General features: G+C 41.8%; 1 protein-coding gene across 2 annotated transcripts in view; it reads right to left on the bottom strand.

The window, feature by feature from the left end:
* The window catches only part of FBN1 (fibrillin 1), a 222,762-nt gene that overhangs the window by 103,350 nt on the left and 97,068 nt on the right, over nt 1–22,344 (bottom strand). For both annotated transcript variants that reach the window (XM_006135061.4, XM_006135062.4), the window contains exons 11-15: nt 18,893–19,057; nt 17,293–17,433; nt 14,302–14,421; nt 7,781–7,906; nt 5,310–5,432 (exon numbers count right to left, since the gene is read on the bottom strand). In XM_006135061.4, coding sequence (XP_006135123.2) covers nt 5,310–5,432; nt 7,781–7,906; nt 14,302–14,421; nt 17,293–17,433; nt 18,893–19,057 — 675 coding nt within the window. The remainder of the gene's footprint in view (nt 1–5,309; nt 5,433–7,780; nt 7,907–14,301; nt 14,422–17,292; nt 17,434–18,892; nt 19,058–22,344) is intronic.

The raw sequence follows: 22,344 nt of genomic DNA, 5'->3' as shown, positions 1-22,344 counted from the left end.
TTTCAATGTATTCAATAAAAACAAACACACACACAAAACCCACTTCCCCAAATGAAATATTAGTGCAATTACTTTTTTATTAAAAATAAAAACACTCCAACATTAGCTCAACATTAGCTCATCCAGAGCTGAGAGAGCAAAATTCAAGGCAAAAAAATATCCTGCTCTCTGTGGCCTTTTTCCTCCAGTGCAAAGAGTTACATTTTCCTAATATGTTCCCAAGAGATACATAATCCAAAGTAAGGGTCACTCAGGCAACAACTTAATTGGAAGAAGAAGGAACCCATGACTGTTAAACACTACACGAGCCCTTTGTCTTAACAGGGCATTCCCTTTTTTGTTACCATTTAGTTTGTACTATAAAAAATCAGGCCAGATAGCAAATTAAAGCTTTGACCCCTATGACTAGCCTTTATGGGGCCCCCAAAGAATTTTATTCTTCCTGCTGTGGGTTCAGTTTGGATGCTAAGCATCCACGCCCTGCCCACACATTGTGTCCCCATGGTGATCTGCATGACAATTGGATTTTTATATCAGATGTTTGTTACAGACCCCCACAAACTTTTTAATGGGAAAATAACACATCAGCCTCATGAGGAATTTGTTAATGAACCAAACCTGAACAATACTTAAATACAAGCTACCATCTTTGTCCAACAATAGCCACATGGAACAATAAGTACTGTATCACGGAAACACAAGATTAAAACTATTTAACATTTGAGTTCGGATGTCAAATTAGTTAAACATTTTATTAAACGGCATATCCTGCTAAAAGAGAGAGCATTTTTTTGACATGGGGAACATGCAATTTACTTCAGTTAGGGATTACAGAGGAGAATGTTTTAAAACTTTGTTTGGAAGCATGTAGAAGACTTATAAAATAAAGTTAGAACAGCTCTCCTTAATATATACAATGGATGACAATTTCCTTTTTTCTGACCTTAAAAGAGCAAATTAAGAGTGAAACACCTCTGTGTTTTACTTGGGTTATGTTGTTTGGCACAAAATATAGCTTGTATGATCCAGGATTCCTTGTTCAAGATATATTTTAAAACAGAAGTTATATTTGAGTACATGAGTTAAATTCATTTCAGTTAGCCTGTAAGCGTTTGTTCTGTTTCAAGCAGAGAGATAAATCATGCATGTATTCTTTCCCTACTTTACACTCAGTCCTTATCTGAGTAAAAACTAAATTAGAACATCAGGATATCAGTGAAGAGTATTTTTAATTAGAGGACAAGGAAGTTCTTTAGCAGCGATACATATTCTATAAAGTACCAGCTTAAACTTTTACTAAACTTTATTTTTAGAGGTTATTTCAAAGACAGACCTGAACACAAATATGTGTATTTTTCCTTTGTCATTTTAGTGTTTTTTAAAAATGTACTGTAACTTTATAAAAATACAAGCAGGAATAGAAGACATATTTTCTTTCCTTACAACTCAACACACTTTACAAAGGCAGGTAAGCATGATCATATTTTAAAATATCAGGAAGCTGAGGCACAGAGAAGTAATCGGCTAAAAAAAAATCACACACATCAGATAAAATGCTGGCTTCACTGAAATCAGTGGCAAAAGTCCTATTGATTTTGATATAGTCAGGGTTTCACCCATTAAGTCTGGGTTGGGCAATAATTTTTGACCAGGGGCCACTTCAAAAATTTCTTACATGGCCCCAGGCCGTCCCAGAAGTGTTTATTTCAGAAAGGTCCATGGTTGGGGGTGTGGAACAGGGATAGGTGAGGTGAATACAAAGTTGAAAGCAAAGACATCTTAGATGGCTTGGCCTTTTGTTTTAGTTTTGCGAAAATGGATTTTGACTCGATGACAATCTCACCTTTCCTGGCTGTTCATGTGCTAATTGTTAGAGATTCAGGCTTACTATGCATGCTGAAAGGTGACAGGGGAACACTTTATTTTATTGCAAAATCAGTTCCAACTTTCATTGAGTTGCCTGAAATTTTGGAGAATTTTCAAAAAAAAAAAAAAAAACTTTCCCCCTTACTGCACAGAAATAACATTTCTCTGGGCTAGGAATACTTTTTTTGTATAGATCCTCATTCCTGTTTGGCCCTGAGGCACACAACTGTGGTTGGGGGAGTAGAGAATCACAGGTTTGTCTTTTAATAATGTCAGTCTATTTATCTACCATACTTTTGATCTATGTCATTTCCTTGCAGAGATTCATTTTAAAAACATTAAAAAGCGATTCTGCCAAAAGTGAAAGTCAATGGGAGGGCTCAGGTTGCTGGTGGCATCACATGTCAAATTGTGTGCCAGTGATACTTGTGTTCTGCAGCAGATGACTGCTTGGGGGATGGGGGGGGGGCAGAGGGAGGTTATGCCACAGCATCCTTCCATCCACCTACTGTATAAGTCCACATTCCACTGCCATTCTGCACCCAGACCAGATGGAACAGGCAATACTTCCTTCATTCTAGGTTGACAGCAGATGGAGATACAGTGTTACTGGCCTCATCTGTTTTAAAAGATGGAGGAATAGTATTGCTGGAGGCTGCCAACATTATTAGTGATGGCAGCTGTGTGTCCCCAACAAATAGAAAGCCGCCACTAGACAACTGTGCTGATGCAAGGACAAAAACCTATCGCTGGGCTTGTAGTCTCAGTATCTTGGCCATGTACGTATTTCCTCCTTCTGTCCATTCAGGCACTGACATATAGAAAAATAAAAGTTCTACGACCATCTTAAACAGCCCTATGGACTCCATGGCTACATCTACACTGCACTGTAGTTCAAAATATCGTATGCAATTTGAGCCATGCAAATTGTGTATCTTATTTTGATCTTACAGGCAGTCACCAGGTTACGTACAAGATAGGGACTGTAGGTTCGTTCTTAAGTTGAATTTGTATGTAAGTCGGAACTGGTACATATTTTGGGGGGGCGAGGAGCTGGAGTTAGGTGGAAAAGACCCTGATTCTCATACAACTTCCTTATTCTAAGAAAAACACATACTGTTTTGATATGAAGGTTTTTTTGGTTGATATTTTAATTAAAAATTGATCATAAGTTTCAGTGTTTCATGCTATATCCAAATCTTCCTGAAAGATCCCAGTTATTCATTTAATAGTCAGAATCTTTGTTTTTTATAACTAAAAAAAGTTTATTCAATGCATATTACTGTTCCAAATAGAATTTGCTACAGATGGTTCAGTGAAATGGGTATTAAGTGTAATCAATAGTCATTGGAGAGCACAGTGAAATATTGATACAATCAAAGCTGTTGTTGTATTGTGCTGAGCTGAAAATGGAAATCCCTTCCTGTGAAGTGTGTGTGTGAATTTATCCACAGGATTAATTTTAAAGAAAAATTCTGTGTTGGGAACAGGAGTTTAGCCACAGGTGGGTCCTCATTGTCCACTCACCCACTTTGCAACCAGACCCATCCCCTCGGGGCTTACCCTGCTCCGCTCCAGCCAGGGTGTGGGGTTGGGGCTTATCCCCTCTTCCCTTCTGCCCTGCTCCTCCCCATTCTTGCCCACCCACACCACTGGGTAATTTTTCAGCTTCAGCTGTGCCAGGCTGGAAGGGACTTGTTAATTTCACGTGACGCTAACAAGATACTTGCAGCTCTAGTGCTGAAGAGGGAAAGAGCTGTTGCTCCCAAGGTGGGGACTGTAACACAATGGGTCTCACTGCCTGCTGCTTCTGCTGTTCCCTAGGAAATTAATTTTTCCTCTCTGGGGGGCCCCCTTTTGGCTGGTGTCTTGTTCCCCCCTGCAGACCCACGTCCTCTGCGGCGAGAAAAGCCACTCCGCGTCTCCCTGGTCTGCTGGGGGGAAGCGCCCCCCCGCCGCCGGAGGCGGCGACAGTGGGGGAGGCACCCCGCATTAGCTGCGCCCCCTTCACCCCCGTTTGTAACTTGGGATCAGACGTAAGTTGGATTGACGTAACCCGGGGACTGCCTGTATTTCAAAATGGCTTAATTTGTAATTTGGCGCTGTGTAACAGCACCAAATTTTGAAATAACCTGTTATCCTGAAAGGTCCCTTACTCCTTGTGGGATGAGGTTTACAGGGACGTGGGAATACAGAGTCTGAAATAACAGGCTTGCTGTGAAGATGTGGGATAGCTATTTTGGAATACAGTGGTATCCTGATTTAGCACTGCAGTGTAGACATACCCTAAGCAACCAAGATGTTCTCTGGTGTGAAACAGGTGACTCTCCTTTTATTTCCTAAATCTTGGCTAGCTCCCCCTTGCAGCTTCACAAGGAGAGGTGTCAAATAACTATTGTATTAGCTTTTCAAAGTTCTACCAGATCTGTGAAACCTGATCTGAGTCCACGTTCTCAGACAAGATGTGGTTCCAATCCAGACCCAAGACATGGATTCACATTCATTTATCTTTTGTATTAATGATTGTATTTAAAACTGAATATTAACTGAATATAAAACTGAATATTAACTGAAATCAAAATCATGATTTTTATATGACTGCTCTTCAGGGAATAAAAAACAAGCTCCAGTATGAGCCAATGAACCTTTTTTTTTTTTTTTCCATTACCCTAGGGAATTGCTGACTTGATCCCTAGAGCTAAAAGATTTGCAATTTTTAAAAAGAAAAACTGTAACTTGGCTGAGCGTTTGTTTATTCCTTGCTTCAACTTCTGCTTTGTGCCGATAAAACTTGTTGAAATATGAGATACATACACAGAAATCTCCCAGTTTCTTAAGGGACCAGACGGAAATGATGATGACCCAGTCAGCAAATAGAATGTTAGATTGTCATCCAAAGAGGCTGAAACTGTTTTATTTTTCCAAAAGAGAAATACTCAGCTGCTGTAATGCGCTCATCTAGGTTCCCACCAATCAGGGTGCTCAGTCTTCCCCAGAGTGCTAGATAGGGTGGGAAGCATAGAAATAGGAGTGTGAGGAAAAACCCAAGGATGACAGAGAGTCAGGGTGTTTGGATGGCCAACGAGAGGAGCAGGAAGAGACAAGGGAAAATATATCAGAGCCTAGCTGCAGAAGATAAAGGGGTAGACCAGAAGTATCATTGACCTAAATCCTTCAGTCTTTACTCCAGTAATATTTCCACTGATTGTTTATGAGTTTCTAATACTGTGGTTAGGAGAAATTGCCTTGGTCAATGCTAGATCTTTCCAGATGATTAAAGAACATATTTGACAGGAATCTTGCTAAGTCTTTCTTGGTCTCATGGGTCAGTGTTGGGTGAAAGTGTAAAAGGAAATCCAGTGATTCTTTAAGCTGTCACAGAGAAATAAACCACATGCCCTTTGAAAACACTAATTTATTGTAATCATCATTGACAAACTCACCGTTGCAATAACGTCCATCAGATGCTAACTGGAAACCAGGTTTACAAATGCACTTAAAGCTGCCATCTTCATTGATACACATCCCATTAAGGCACATGTTCCTTATGCTGCATTCATCCATATCTGAAATTGCACAGAATGGATACAAATGTTCACATTGACAAAACAGTAAGAGCTTCTGTTAACAACCTCCTCAAAATAATGGATCGGACCAAACCAAACTCTCACGTGGCAGGGTGAATCTATGGTAAGTATCAACAGGTGATGGAACCAAAATCCCTGTCATGGAGGATGCCCAGAGAAACTACTCATATTTACAGCACTGAATCATCTGTAAGTGAAGAAATATGTTTTAAATCACTGAAAAGCAGGCACGTGCGTGTGCGCACTCCTCCTCCCCCCCCCTCTCCATACAGAAGAAAGCCTTGCAACTGCCACCTGGGAAAACACTTGTTGTTTTCCAAATTGAGACCTAAGCCTCCCTTGGTGAAGAGAAAATGTGGTTTTCAGATATGTGAAAGCTTTACTATAGACAACCTTCAGGTTGAATGGTAATCACAATTTTTTGTTATTAAGACAAGAATACCTACATGTGGGTGGAGGAGAAGATTGTGGTAGGAGTGAAAACTCCTCTAACCCCCATTGATCCCAGATTTGTGCGACACAGACTCCTCAGGATGTTTCTCAAACCTGCATAGGGGGAGGGGGTGGGGCAATCTCTTCATATGCTAACGTTAATTTTAAAATAAAATTATCACTTCACTTCTTTAGGTGACAAGTTGCCTATTAGAAAACTTACTAACACTGAATTGTACAAGCATCAGGTATCCTCTGTGACCAAGTGTATGGAATGAAAGGTATTTTTCTCTTCCCTGAGAAATATCTAGTTTGTAATATGAAGTAAAAGCCATTTCAATTTACATTTATTTTCAATATTTGAAAACAATCTATTGTTTAATACTAACACACAAGTTATAAATATAATCGACACATTCTCCACAACTCTTACATATTAAGTATTAATAGATAAATGGGGTTAATCTTTTGCTGTCCTGTACCTTCTGCAATCATTCACATCAATGCAAACTGAATGCAAAATGCGCTCTCTCATTTTGGTAACATTTTATACTTGTTTTGCACTTATTCTGCATTGATATAAATGAGCATACAAGATACAGGACAGTATTAAATTGGGGGCATTAAATCTATCAAAGACCAGGACTAGTCATCAGTTTAATCTACACTTAAGATCTGACATATGCATGCCGAGTTCCCATTTTCTTTAATGAGTACTGTATGTGTACACTCCCAAGAGCAAACTTTGACCAGCTACAGTGCAGCAGATGCAATGATTTTAGAAATTGATGCAATACAAGATGTTCAGACACATTGTGGCAACATGCTTAATAGAATTACAAATGTTTTATCAGATTGTCATATACACTGCACTGGTTCTTATTAGCACATGGAATTTAGTGGGAAAGGAAGAGGTCAGGCCTTGGGTAACAACAGATTTTAATTTATATTTAGATGATATCGTTACATATTTGATATTTAAATAGATGTCGATAGTATTAAATTAAACTTAAAGGAAGTAAGACAAATAGATCTCTAAAATGTCTGTCTCTACCAAGGATTAACAAAATCACTACTAACATAAAATCACTGGATCAAAAAGACATTACAATATATTCAGAATCATGCTATTTTCTGCAGCTGTCTTGGACAGAAATTATACTCCTAGACATGGTTTGGTTTCTTTTTACTTACAGGCTAGGTCTGACCAAAATTATTTATGATATTTTAAAAAATTGTGTCTCTATCCCAACCAGGAATTTTGGCATAAAGGCTTTGAGCTGAATCACTGAGATAATATTCTGCCAAAAGCATTTCTAAGAACAATGCTTTAAATTCTTTTAATGTCTGAATAGATCACTGGAAACTCTCCCAAGGACCTTGGGAAGCACGAGAAAGAACATTCTACTCCCCCCCGCCCCCACCATAGGTCTATGAGGTAGGAACACATCAATTAAAGTTCACATTTTCAAATTTTGAAACCTAGATTTTCTCTCGGTTGGCTCAAAGGAAATCGAAATAAAGCACATTGCTAGACATCCAGTAAGGTCCCATATAGCATTCTGTTAATCTCACAATAAAATCATGCAGCAAGTGATTTGTGTTCCACTCTAAAACATACCACTCCCATCAAAGGAACTCTACATATTGCGATAGTGGTATGTACTATTTCTTTTGCTGGACAGACATCCTGCTGCCGATTGCCAAGCCAAGGCTCCAGAATTGGCTGCAAAGGATGGTTTACTTGCCCTCCCAGACACAAGAAAAGGTATTTAGAAATTTGATTCCCAGCTCCTTCTCTCCCTCCACCCCAAGTCTTTTTATTTTTTTTTTAAATGAGTAATCGTTTGGAATTGTAATCATCGATGGGAAATAACTATAGAAAAAACTCTTACCTTCACAGTTTTTCCCATCGACTGCCACATGAAAGCCAGCATTGCAAACACAGTGAAAACTGCCATCTGTGTTTATGCACCGTCCATTATTACAGATCCGGCCATTCTGTAAACATTCATCGATATCTGAAAGCCAAGCAAAAACCAAAAAATGTAAGTTGCTGTTTCTTTTCCAGTTTCTTGCCTCCATATAAAAATGTCCTTTGCCTAGAAAGGTTTGATTTGCATAACTGAACATTAAGATTGGGGGGGAAGTATCAGTATCAAATGATTAGTTTGAAAGAAATTTCATTTTGCAGCAGGAACTGAACTTTAGTTCAGAAAACACTAGACTGTATGTTGCTAAAATAGGGTTCAGGAGCCTTCTAGCTGATTATATGTGAGTTTCTCCATTTCAGATCCTTACAAAAAGGGTTTTCACTAAAATCTAAACTTACTAAAAGTGAAAGGATATACAAAACTAAAGGCTTGTTGTCCTTATCTGTTATTGTTTGAAGTAGGAATACAGTGAGACATTTGGAGATTTTCCCATCCCCAAGATATGAAAACAAAATGTTTTCTACTTATTTGTATATTGAAAACATCAAATCCTCATTTCCTTCTCTCTGCTGGAGGCCCTTGGCAGGGTCTTGGAGGACCTGCCTAGTGATATCACACAAGGCTGGCAGCTCTCCTTCTCCCCTAAATGAGGGGGAGGGATGCTGAGACAAACTGTCTAGACGTTTTTTAGATCACTCAGTGCTGTTCGTCAAGCACTGGAACATCTCCCAGAGATTCTTGCCCTCAGGAGACTCTGTACAAAGATCTGGACCAGTTCATGCAGATGCCTCCTCCCCTACCCAGTCACTCTCCATTTCCTCAGCCGTGATACAGACGCCCCTTGACAGGTGTTCTATCCAAAAGGGCTCTGCCAGGGATTGGGGATGAGCAGAGAAGAGACTCATGTCCCCAGCTACCTATATTAATATCTGAGGCAGAATTAATTGTGCTTAAAATCACAGTTCCCTTCCGTGGCAACCATCTCCACTGAGCACTTGTAGAGGGAATCCCCTCAATGGTTGGGCTGCCAGGGAATTCAAGGACCAGCAGAAGCAAGAATCATCCCATAGTTTCTTCCTCAGCAAGTCCCATTCCCATGATTCCTAGGTACAACGTGAAGGCTGACAGGGGTGATGTACAGGAAACGAGGCAAGAGGAATTTTCCTGCCTCTTGGGCCCCTTTCTTCAGTTTCTTGCTACAAAGTTGAGAGTGGGGCTCGGTCCCAGGTAATTCCAATGGCAGTCCTTAAGGATCTTCAGTTGTATTTACCTGCTGCTAGCTGACTCGTGGTGAAGAAAATAATCTTTGCCATTTTATTGTTCTCTGTTTGCCTCTTCTGGCTAATCCTGGTAATACTACTTGTATTTTTTTCCCCAGTGCTGTTTTACTTGCCTCCTTATGTCACTGAATGAAATTCTTTGAGTTTTAATCACTAGACACAGAGCTGCCAGCTTTAGTGTGGAAAATCTCTTTAGTAGGCCCAAATTTGAGATCTTCACTAATTTTTACTCAGAGTTTACTCAGTCAAACTCCTACTGAAGTTCTTGGGAATTTGAGTAATAGCTGTATAAGTACTGTGGGATCTGAAATGCCGGGTTTAATAATTACATCAATGGGACTCTGTCACAGTTCAGGGCAACTGCACCTGTGTTCCAAATCTGTGGTCCCACAAAGGCGCCCACTTGAGGCTTCAGGCTCCCTTGGCTATCTCATCTTCTGAGTGGAGACCCGCATTTCACTCCCCTCTTATGAGGAGTAGTTCCAAGAAGCAAAGCCCCTGACAAAACTGTCATATTCAAGCAAGTGACTCTGCCAACACAAGCTTTCTTACTTTCTCTTTAGAGATAGAGTAATCATTCACCAGTATAGGAACAGAACTTCCAATGCCAAGTCTATTGTATTCTTAAGGTAAAACCACTACAAAGACAACAACAAAAAAAATCTATATGCATACTACAAGCCTACCTGAGATCACCCCAACTCTAACATGGGCATTAGCAGAAGAAATCCTTCAAACCCCATCTAACAGGTTCTCTTGGGGTTTCAAAGATCACCACAGCTTCAGCTCAGAACAAGTACAGAGTCATATGGGATCATCAGTAGGTCCAGTCCTTCCTAAAGATTGGGGACTTTTTACACCAAGGGTCCTGTCCGTTTGCTGGATTAGGAAGAAGGCCTTGAGCCTGTTTAAAACCAGTCTCTTTAATCAAAAATCCTTTTTGTGTCTGCACGCGTACACATGCACGCACGCATCTCTGTGTCCCTGAAGAATCCAGTTTGATTTAGATGCAAACCCTTCCAAAGGGCTGATAACCAGAGGAATTACATTAACACATCTTGAGTTACATAAAAACACACAAACAATTGGATGTTTAATACAATGTATCCAATTTAATCTAATTCAATAATATTTATCTTAATTTTCTAAGGTTTGGTCAGAATATTATTGTATCTGTCACAGACTCATCACATAGCACCTTAGTACCTACAAAAGTCCCAAGGTTACTGAGGACCTTTCAGAAAGGGGTGCAACAGCACAGCGAGACATGCAACTGTAAAAACTCACATTGGTATGTGCAATAGAAACACCCGTGCAGGCAGAACAGGTACTTGCACCTGCACTTGTCCACTTTAAATGTAAATGCTATTTTTTGCCACCACACAAGGAGCATGCACATTTTGGCAAACGTAGTTTTGAATAACTGTTCCTTAAAGTCCTTCCTACAGAAGTGGTTGGTCCTGCCTGTTTTAGCATATTTTAAAACTGCAGCGTGACAAGCAGTACTGCGATGAATTGCAAAAGAACTGTGAAGTGACCACACTCTAACTGCAATGGCCACCAGGCTTGTATGAATTTAATGATTCACAGCCAATTGAATTAAAGCAATATAACAAACATGACATGCCTTGAAGTCCCACTTCTCTGACTGACTGAGCAGGAGAATGTGATTGTACCATGCTAAAGGCAAGACAGTTTGGTGAACACTTGGGTCAGATATTCCTAGAGATGTACACCATGGGCACTTCTTTCAAATGCCCTATTGTTCTGCAGACAGCAGTTTGTATTGCTGCTGCTCTTCTGAGTCAGAAAGAAAAGATCCCACACCAGTGCTGGTGGTTTTCTTTTCAAGCTTTCTGGCAATGAGGCACTTGGTCATGTGCCTGTCTAGTCCCCTCATTGCTAGGGCTGCTTGCAGATGTTTTCTCTAGGCTTTGTTTTTTAATTCTTTGCTTCCAACTCTGATCCTCTAATTCCACTGTGATTTCTGAACTTTACTTTCTTTTGAGCATCCTATAATATCTCTTTAACCACGCATAAAAGTCCCAAATTATTTTTTTCTTGAGGCTCCTCTAAGTAATGGTGTTAAGAGTATCCAATTCTGACTTCATTCAGTACTATGTTCACCTATGCCATCTGTAATAAATTGTTAGTTTAAGCACTACTGCTTTTGGTCATTATCTTCACTTCTTCATTTGGTCTTTCCTAGTGCAAAACACACTAAAAGCTGGTCTATGCTGAAAAATTATATTGGCACAGCTAAATCTATTCAGAGGCATGAAAAATACACACTCTGGAAAGACTTAAGCAAGCTGAGCTGACTCCCCTTCCTCATCCGCCCCACCTTAGTGTAGACAGTCCTAGCGCAACAGTAGCTGTAGGAAGAATTCTTCCATTTACCTAGTTACTGTCTCTTGGGGAGATGGATTCTTACAGTGGCAGAAGACCCACTCTGTTGCTCTGGTAAGTTTCTATCTTACCTTGGTACATCTGCAGTTCAGACACAGTCCACCTGCCAGCTTTTCATCAGCAACTGGTCTTTGCTTAGACATGTAGGGGGTTGTGAGACAGGAGACTGGACACCCAATCCTGATATACAGGCAGTCCCCGACTTACGCGGATCCAACTTACGTCGGATCCGCAGTTAGGAACGGGGCTCGCCCCGGAGGACACGGACTGCGGGACCTCGCGGTCCTGCCGCCCGTGTACTCCGGGGCTTTCTCCATGTCTCCCTGGTCTGCAGACCAGGAAGACGCGGAGCAAAGCCGCTGCCCGAGCCCCCCCGCGGCTTTGCAAAGCCTCGGGGAAGCCGGCAGCGGAGCAGCCCAGGCGTGCCTGGGCTGCCTTGCTGCCCGAGCCCCCCTGCGGCTTTGCAAAGCCTCGGGGAAGCCAGCAGCGGGGCAGCCCAGGCGCGCCTAGGCTGCCCTGCTGCCTGAGCCCCTCCGCAGCTTTGCAAAGCCTCAGGGGAAGCCGGCAGCGGGACAGCCCAGACGCCCCGCAGCTGGCGTCCTCAGAAGCTTTGCTTCCCCATCTCCCTGGTCTGCTGGTCTCCAGCAGACCAGGGAGACTGGGAGCAAAGCCGCGGAGGACCCAGGCGGCGGGACCGCAGTGCGTCTTGGTCCGCCACCTGCGTCTTCCTGGTCCGCTGGGGTGGGGGGGCACAGCTAGTACGCTCCCCCCCCCCCAGCAGACTAGGCTTTTCTCCGGACGCCTGTGGCAGAGCAGCTGGGGCGCTGCCGGTTGGTCCCGCAGCGCCGCTCTGGGCACTACTGGACCAACCCGGCAGCACCCCAGCTGCTCTGCCCCAGGCGTCCTGATTCAGCCACTGCTGGCCAGCTTCAGCAGCGGCTGAATCAGGATGCCTGGGGCAGAGCAGATGGGGTGCTGCTGGGTTGGTCCAGTAGCGCCGAGGAGCGGCGCTACTGGAGCAACCCAGCAGCACCCTAGCTGCTCTGCCCCAGGCGTCCCCAAGTCAGCTGCTGCTGAAACTGACCAGCGCTGACTACAGGAAGCCCGAGGCAGAGTTGCTCTGCCCCGGGCTTCCTGGAATCAGCTGCTGATCAGTTTCAGCAGCAGCTGACTTGGGGACCTTGGGGTTCTTAAGTTGATTCTGTACGTAAGTCGGAACTGGTGGTCAGTTTCAGCAGCGGCTGAATCTGGACGCCAGTTCTGACTTACATACAGATTCAACTTAAGAACAAACCTACAGTCCCTATCTTGTACGTAACCCGGGGACTGCCTGTACAATAGTCCATCCTAAAAACAGTCATGGCAGCCTTAGGTTCCGTAAAGACTACTCACAATCCCCTTCTGGGTTTAAATTACTATTTTCATTGCACAGTGGGAAAATAATGTTCTGAGTTCCCATAATCAAAAATAACCAGAAATACCCATCTCATTCATTTTCTGTGCCACTCATTCACTTCTTAGGAAGTCTACCTCTTGGAAGTCCTTATCATATAGTAGTAGCCAAAAGGCTAGAGGAGAGGCAAGAATCCAGTTCCAGCCACCTTGTTGGAGAAGAACTGCACTTTACATGAATTCCTTTGTGTCTCCCTGTAATGCCATCTCAATGGTCACTAAATGTCCCCTACTAGTTTGCTGAAGAAACAGTTCACAGGACTCTTGTGAAAATGAAGTTGATAAAGCAGATCCTAGGTAATAATTTTAAATAAACAAAGAAAAAAGCCTTCCACTTCATGTCAGGACTTTTCAGTAGATACTAAAAGCTATGTATTAAGACTGAAGAGAATTTGAGACCTTCCCTTTTTTCTTTTACGGTCATCTCTATTACTACACTCAACTTCAGAGCCCAGGCGAGGGCTGTTAAGCAGGGTATTTAACTAATGGAGTAGTTGATTAGTCAATAGGCAGCACCATTCAGTCCCGGCTCATGCCTCCCACCCCGCCTCGCCCCCCACCTCCTCCCCAGCTCCTACTGCATTTTAAATTGCAGAGCTGCAGCAGGATTTGGTCCCATACCAGGTGCGAGCCACGACTAAGCCAGGCTGCCTACCTATCCAGTAGCAGCCCCTGCTCCCTCCCCACCCTACTGCCTCTGATACAAAGGCAGCGGGAGAAGGGGGGAATGCGAGTAGTTGACTAGACTACCCAATAAGCATAGGCTTATCAGGTAGTTGTCTAGTCAGCTACTCCCTTACATCCCTAGAATGGGTAGGAAATCCTGTTCTTTGTATAGAAAGGGGAAATATGATGAAAACAAATCTGAGTCTTTGAGCATTCAAACTCACCCTATTTGCATGATTGTCTTCCTGTAATATATTCCAGTCATGCCCTCATTGAGTAATCAAATGCTTTCTCAGCAGAAATATCTAATCAATTAACTAGCAAGGGAGCAGATGCAACTTTAAAACCAAATTCATATCCCAACACTGTCCAGAAATGTTTGAGAGTGGTGAAAAATGCACTTTGCATCTCAGAGATAGGTAAATTCTCCTACATCCAAATTTCTTTTCATGATCCTGGCCTCCTCTGAGACTTAGTACTTTGTGGTACCAACTCAACCATAAGGTAGGTTTGCATTAGCCTTTTTGAAAAGGTATTTTTTACTAAACTATATCACTTATGTAAAAAAAATACTTATACAATGCATATGTTTAACTTTGCCTAAGAATAACAAAATATTATCCCTCTCTGGTGTGTACAGAGAAGTACATCTAGGTGTATAATGCTGTAGCTCACCTCGACATTCTGTCCTAGTAAGCGTACTCTGATATCCAGCACGACATTGGCATATGTACGATCCTTGGGTATTTATACATTCTCCACTAATACAAGGATTCTTCTCACATTCATCGACATCTGTAAAATATAGACCGGATATTTTTAGTAAGACATTTGCTTGGCAGGTATTCAGGCCTGAGAGCTATTTTATTAGTATATTTTACATGAGCAAAACATACTTTTTAAAATAACATGTTATGTAATACTCAAAAATTAGTAATGTTTGCCCTCACCAATATAATTCTATATTATACATATAGTATTTCATATTCAAAAGTTCTAGGCAAGCACTGGATATTAAGTCAAAAATTATTTTCCATATAAATGTTGTACCTTAAAAAAAAAAAAAAACCCCTCGAAATAGAGCAAGTCTCTATGTAAACTGCTGCGTTTACATTTTAAAATTATTATTAGAATTCATCTCTAGAATTGCATGTTCTAAATCTGGTTGTTAGTCACAGACAAATGCAAGGGGACTACAGCCTCTCTCCGAGTTACGAACGAGTTACGGACCAAACACTTGGCCGTAACTCGATCCAGTCGTAACTCGGACCCAATTGAGTTACACGCGACCGTGCTGTTCATAAGCGCAGGTTGCGTTCGTAACTTGCGGACTGCCTTTATGACCGCTCCATGGGAGCAGCTGTATTGTAAACATTATCCTATCTGGCTACGTCTACATTGTGCATTCTTGCGTGAGAAGATATACAAATGAGGCATGGAGATGAATATTGCCGTGCCTCATTTGCATACCTAATGAGTACCATTTTGCACAGGGGGCTTTTGTGCAAGAAGGAGCAGTCTACCCTGCTCCTTCTTGTGCAAAACCCCCCTCCTCTTGTGCAAGAGATGGTCCGACGCTTATTTTCAGGCAGAATGGCTCTTGCGTAAGAGGCAGGTTTTGCACAAGGAGCAGTGTAGACTGCTCCTTCTTGCACAAAAGCCCCTTGCACAAAAATGGCAGCTCATTAGGAATGCAAATGAGGCATGGCGATATTAATCGCTGCACCTCATTTGCATATCTTCTTGCACAAGAATGCGCAATATGGATGTAGCCTATGGCTACGTCTACACTGGCCCCTTTTCCGGAAGGGGCATGTAAATTTCATGAGTCGCAGTAGGGAAATGCGCGGGGGATTTTAATATCCCCCGCGGCATTTAAATAAAAATGTCCGCTGCTTTTTTCCGGCTTTTAAAAAAGCCGGAAAAGAGCGTCTACACTGGCCCCGATCCTCCGGAAAAAGCGCCCTTTTCCGGAGGCTCTTATTCCTACTTCGAAGTAGGAATAAGAGCCTCCGGAAAAGGGCGCTTTTTCCGGAGGATCGGGGCCAGTGTAGACGCTCTTTTCCGGCTTTTTTAAAAGCCGGAAAAAAGCAGCGGACATTTTTATTTAAATGCCGCGGGGGATATTTAAATCCCCCGCGGATTTCCCTACTACGATAGGTGAAATTAACATGCCCCTTCCGGAAAAGGGGCCAGTGTAGACGTAGCCTATGTGTTTATTAGCAGAAGATCAATACCTGCTGTTATTTACAACTAGAAGATTTATCCAGCATTGCTCAGATCCTTACCACAATTAATTTTTGGTTTTCTTTATTTAAATCATTGCTTTGAGGTGGGGCTGGGAATGAGGAATTTAGTATGCAGGTTGCCCAAGGGAAAGAGGACTATCCCAGCTCACTCTCACTGCAGCAGCCTGGAGCTCAGTGAAAAGCACCTCTCTATGACCACTGCAGCTCCAGTGGGGACAGCTGGCGAAAGGGTGTATATCCCCCCCAGCTGGGGCAGGTTCAGGTTCCTCTGCTCCCTGCATTCCCCAGCCAGAGTGAGGTATGCAGGAAACTGTGCACTTTCCCCTCATTCCCTGACTAAGGGGAACAACCAGCAACATTCCTGTATGACTCGTGAGAGGGGGAGGAGGAAGAGCTACAGGCCCCCAAGCCTTCCCTAAAGGGCCCAGTGGTGTGGGAAGCTCAGCGTTAGGGCAATCCCAGACAGGGGGAGGGGTAGTTCCCTAGCCAGTCCTTTTCACCTGCCTGATGATTGTCTTTTTTTCTGTATGGTTTTATGAAAAACAATGCCATTCTGGAAACATTTTCCTGGCACAACCAAACTCTGGCTTTGCTTTTAAGTTATGATAAAAGGAAGTTGGGTACCAAATTTGGTTGTCCTAGCTCTTAACGTTTAGGACAAGTTCTTGAACAGATAGACAGACAAACTCCCTCAAATATATAGTAGATAACCTCCACTTTACAGTGGGCTAAAGCCTCCTTATTTATTGCTTAGTTGGGCAAAATGTCAATAAATCAATAGTAATTGAAGTCATTTTGCTTAATAAGGACTATACGATCTGACCTTATTTTTATAAATGTTACTTTACTCTGTGATTGTAAATTGTATATTTAAACTGCAGGCAACATTTTAAACTGATTAAGTTCTAAGTATTCTAACTATTTAAAATTAAAAATATTTTTCTTAAGCATAAAGTGTGGTTGATTGTGGTTAAAACTTAATTTATCACAAGGGATTTTTTTACATGTAATACATTAGAGGGATACATGTAAAAGAGGGATACACCGGGGGGGAAGGCTAGCTCAGTGGTTTGAGCATTGGCCTACTAAACCCCGGGGTTGTGAGTTCAATCCCTGAGGAGGCCATTAGGATTTGGGGCAAACATTTGTCAGGGATGATACTTGGTCCTGCTGTGAAGGCAGGGGACTGGACTCAATGGCCTTTCAAGGTCCCTTCCAGTTCTAGGAACATGGTAAAACCATTATAAATATGAGTTTGCATCTGAAGTCCAATTAAGTGTTACAGCCATTCTAAACATGGAACCAGCTTCTGGGTTTGTTTTAAAAAGAAATGAATGAAGGTCTTTATACGGTATGGGCCAGGAAAACAGTACAATTATCACTGTCCGATTTACAGGGCACATGGAAAATCCCATACCAATGCATTCCCCTCGGACATCCAGTTGGAATCCTTTGTTGCACTCGCAGCGGTAGCTCCCAGGAGTTGGGATACAGCGCCCATTAAGGCACAGATGTCTGAATAGCTGGCAATAGTCAGTGAAATTAACTGGCAAGACCACTGAAAAGAAAAAGTTAGAAAAGAAAATTAATAGTTATAAATGATTTTCTGTAATACACAATTCAGTGTTCTCAATTAAAAAGTTAACATTTACCTCCCATCATCAGATAGAGAAGAACTTGGGTAGCACTACGTGTGGGGAAACAGCACTGCCGGAGAATAGCTGATAAATGTTGACTTTTTGATGGTAACATGTATAATTCTGCTTTCCCATTTTGCATGACAACATTTATGAACCCACCCAAACCACCCACACACACAGATGCATGAAGAATAAAGTAGGTGTGTGGTATTATATAGGACTATAAAAAGTCATCATTAACCAATAGCTGCTACACAGTAGCACAGTACCTCAAATATCTCCATTTTTATAGCTAGTAATTGCACAGGCACTCAGAAGATTGCAGTGGTAATTATGCGGTATCACTTGGCAAGTACTCACTGTTGGCTGCTTTGGCATTTTGCAAGCCAGCTTGAATAAGCAACAGGACAGGGAATGAACTGACACTCTGAGAGTATCAGTTCTTTTCCTACTTCCTCTTTGCACCTGACTAGAGATGTGCTGGTAAGTGTCACCCTTGCTGGGTGATACTTCTTGGGTAATGATTAACCAGTTACCTGGAAGCAGCCCCATGCCTGTGGCCTCACATGGGTTGAGGGCTGCTCCAGAGCTCCCGTGGGGGCCACCTTGCATGGCTGGGGCCAGGAACCAGCAGCCAGCCCTGGGCGGAGCTGGAAGCAGGAGCCCCGCTAGCTGGGCTGTAGTGGTCCCCTGCCCAGGATTCCACTTAGTTGATTAATTGGTTAAATGTTAGGTTAACCTAATGTATAACTGGTTAACTGATTGATAGGGATTTTTACATCCCTACACCAGACACAGTTAACCTTCCCCCAGCCTTCTCCTTGGAATAGTTTACTTCTTTCTTTGTGGTGGCTCACTTGCATGATCCAATGTGCTGGATGAGTGTGCAGCCGAAGGGAACTGAAGCTTTGCTTCCACCTTCTCCCCATCCAATTCCCAACTGCCTAGAAGCAGCAGCCAGGGAGCAGCAGCTGTTCTCCTTGATGCAAGTGTGAGCAATACAGCAATTTCCTGCCATATCCTTGGGAGACTTTACTGAATTCAACTGAAGTATCTGAGAGGTCCATTATATTAATGTACTATCATGGGCTGGGATTTTACTCCTTACTCCCCTGCACAGACATTCAGGCTCAAGACTGAGCCTTATATATCCATTTAGAAGGGAAAAGCATTACAGAGAATGCAAGTCTACCACAAGGGACCTGGTAACAAGGAGAACGGGACGTAGTTAACCTGAAACCCAGTCAGTGCACATGCCTCACCCAAAGCAAGCACAGGACAGCAGCAATAGGAGACAGCATACTGCTCTTAAGAAATTCACATTTTTAATGTGAAGAGCCAATATCCTAGAGGGAAAAGGCTAATATTTATTCTTACCATGTGCAGGTGGGCTCCGTGATGGAACAGGAAAGTCCGGCTGATGTGGTATTCCGGGGATCACAGGAGGATAAATAACAGGAGGGACTTCACCTGGACGGTCTGGAAAAATTTCAGGTCTCCCAGGCACTAGACTGGCTACCACGCACAACTTGCGATACTCCTCTGAAACATTGAATACAAAGCACGTCAGTCTGGTGATAGACATGAAATACCTCTTCTGGGAAATGGAAACTAAATGAATTTGTTTCATAACAAAGGACCTTAATCTGTGAGTTGGCTTTCATGTCTAATGTGGAATTTAGTACACATTTCATCAGAATACTACCAGTAAAAAGAGAAAATGTAATTGGAAATCTACACTTAAAAGCCATGAGGGGGCATCAAAGAACCAGTCCTATTGTATTTATTTAGTCCCTTTTAGGCAAAACCTCTGATGAATTCAATGGGCAAAAGAACTTTTGAACTAGATCCCAAATTAACTACCATCCTGAAGTCTTAAAAATTCACTCAGTCCTATAGGATGGATTTCACAGAAAAACACTGAGTTTCTGTTAAGAAAATTCTTCTTTCCTATAGGTCAAGTGAAATTTTAAGGCTCCAGGGTTGAATTTGTGTCTTCCATTCACATTTCAAGTTACCTTGATTAGCCCAGTATAAGAACAGTGAACCTGAAGGCTACATATCTTACATTAACAAAACCTATAATATTGAAAGCAATTTTACATATATTTTAAAGATGTAATATGCAGATATAATGGATGATCACATAGCCACATTTTCAGGTGAACTTTTTAATCATGCCCACAAAACATGTATACCCAAAGCCATATGTGCACGCAAACCTTGAAGGCTTTGGGGCATATAATGAAGGAATTTGGTAAAAATAATGCTAAGAGATAAATTAGTTCCTAATTTACCTATTCCTAAGGACACATCCAGGAAAGTTAAGCTGAATAAGTATGGAAGAGTAGATTTGTTAAATATAATATTAGCTTTTCATGATCCACTTGATTTGTTTTATGCTTATGCTCCAATACATCTGTTAATCTAAGGTGTCACAGGACTCCTTGTCATTTTTGCAGATCCAGACTAACACAGCTACCCCTCTAATACTTTATTTGTTTTACTACTCTTTGACAGCCAGGCTGATCTACTTTTCACTGTACTCCCCTTTACTACTCTATATTTTTTAAGTCTTTCCCAATAATTTTTTATTAAATAAGAGCTTGGGATGGGGGAAGGGAGGGAGTGATTTAAGTTTGTCAGATTTGTTATAATTTTCTTTTTTCACTCCTCATTCAGAAAAAGTGTTAAATCTGCTTTCAGTTAGACTATAACAACTTTTATGTTAGAACATTTAGAAGGAATGCTGAGAAAAAGGCAGACCTGAACAGATTTAAATATCTGCTAATGACTACATGCATCTTCAGGACAGGAGAGGTAACCAGGAGAAGTATCCCGAACTGGAGACACAAGATAGCAACAATGACTGCCCACTGGAACACTAGATATCCTGTCGTCACTGGAGCATAAAAGTGGTTCTAGTGGAAATCCAGAGAGACTTCACTCCCTTGTAAATACAGAGTAGGAGACCAAATTTCAAAAATGGACATCTGAATTGCAACTCCCAATCCCTTATTGTTGTGTTCAAATCAGCAAACAGGTGATCTAATCCTTTTTAAACACCTACATATGGACACCCTAAGGGTGCATCTACACTACATCCTTAGCTCGAAATAAGATACACAATTTGCACTACGGAAATTGCATATCTTATTTAGAAATAAGCTATTTGAAATTTGGTGCATCTACACAGCGCCAAATTTTGAAATAACACACTATTTTGAGACAGCCCTTATCCCTCACAGAATGAAGTTTACAAGGATGCTGAAATAGCAGGCCCGCTATATTTTGCATTAGCGGATGCTTTCAAAAGACAGAGTAGCTATTTCAGGATACCTATTTCAGTATCCCATAATATCCTTGCAGTGTAGATATATCCTTAGGCTATATCTACACTGCAGAGCTTTTCCTGGATCCTGGGGGTATCCTCTTTTTCAGAACAGTTTCCGAGAAAGTGGACTCATTTTTTCAGCATCCCTGTATTCCTCATTGTATGAGGAAGAAGGGATTTTCCAAAAGAGGAGGTTTTTCCAAAATTTGGCCCCATGTGGACAGGTCAAATTTCAGAAAAGCCTCTTCCAACAAAAAGCAGAAAAAGATATGCAAATTATGGTTCACAATTTGTGTATCTTTTTCCGACTTTTCTTTGCAGTCTAGACATAGCCTGAGTGTCTACTTTAGAAAAATCACTTTTGTGAGGTCACAGAGAACTTCTCTGATGCTCTGCATAATTAGAGAGAGTGTTTATCACAGTATTTTTTAAATGTATCACAGTTAGAAGGAATCTAGTTATGGGGAGAAGGTGGAGGGACAGAAAGACAGACAGAAAGACAGACAGACAATGTGTATACAATTAGACCAGTTTCTGAGAGAGAAATAACTCTACGTTAAAGTCTGATGGTGTATCAAAGTAGCTAAATATAACACATTACTGGACCATCCTCTTTTCATCAAAACAAATCACAGCACCCGTGTTAGAAATCCACCCAACAGACCCAAGAGCCAATACCAAGGAAGTGTTAAGGTGAGAAGTGGATCTACTAGGCTGAACACTTCAGATAACAATTTCAAAGTATTTATAGTTTTAATGCTGAATTCTGCCCTTCAGTATAAACAATTATTGCTGTGGTACGCAACAGAATACAGTGCAAGCCTTTTTTATTGGAACTCTAATCTCCATCTATAATTGCCAGCCATAAACAGCCTACTTTATAGTAACAGCTGCAAGAGTGCTTGCTGCCCACATTGAAAAGACAACTGCCCAATTATGCAACCAGTGCTCTATTTTGTATTACATTAAATTTCCATATCAAAACTGGAGAGACTTTGCCTTTCCAATGTAATTCACTGACAGCCCTACAATTCCTAGATTTGGGCTCACCCTTCGGACATATTTAGAAATCAGTGAGCCTGGAATACTTTTGATGATAATGCTCTGTGTGCACGTGTGCATTGTATGTGTATCTAGCCTTCCATCAGAGAATTTGAAAGCAGTTTAGAAAGGAAATTATAAATTACTAACTCCATTTTAGGTTAGGTCTACATTATGGTGTATGTATGGTATACTTTATGTACGATACATATTTCACAATCCCATTACATGGGTAGAAATAGCAGTGTAGAAAGTGAGACACTGCTTAGGCAAGTAGAGAGGCACATGGCTTCTACACACTATGTGCTTCCCATATCTACATTGCTGTTTTTAGTGTCCCGCAGCGTTCTCCATGTCAGAGCCTTTCCCCACCACCGTGAAAGACTGACAGTGGGGAAAGGCTCTGGCATGGCGGAGGTAACAAAGTAAGGATCCTGGGACTTTCTCCAGTATC

Source organism: Pelodiscus sinensis, chromosome 14, assembly GCF_049634645.1.
Source record: "Pelodiscus sinensis isolate JC-2024 chromosome 14, ASM4963464v1, whole genome shotgun sequence".
In the NCBI taxonomy this organism is placed as follows: domain Eukaryota; kingdom Metazoa; phylum Chordata; order Testudines; family Trionychidae; genus Pelodiscus; species Pelodiscus sinensis.
The sequence above is the reverse complement of the archived record's forward strand: the minus strand, read 5'-3'. Positions and strand labels throughout refer to the sequence as shown.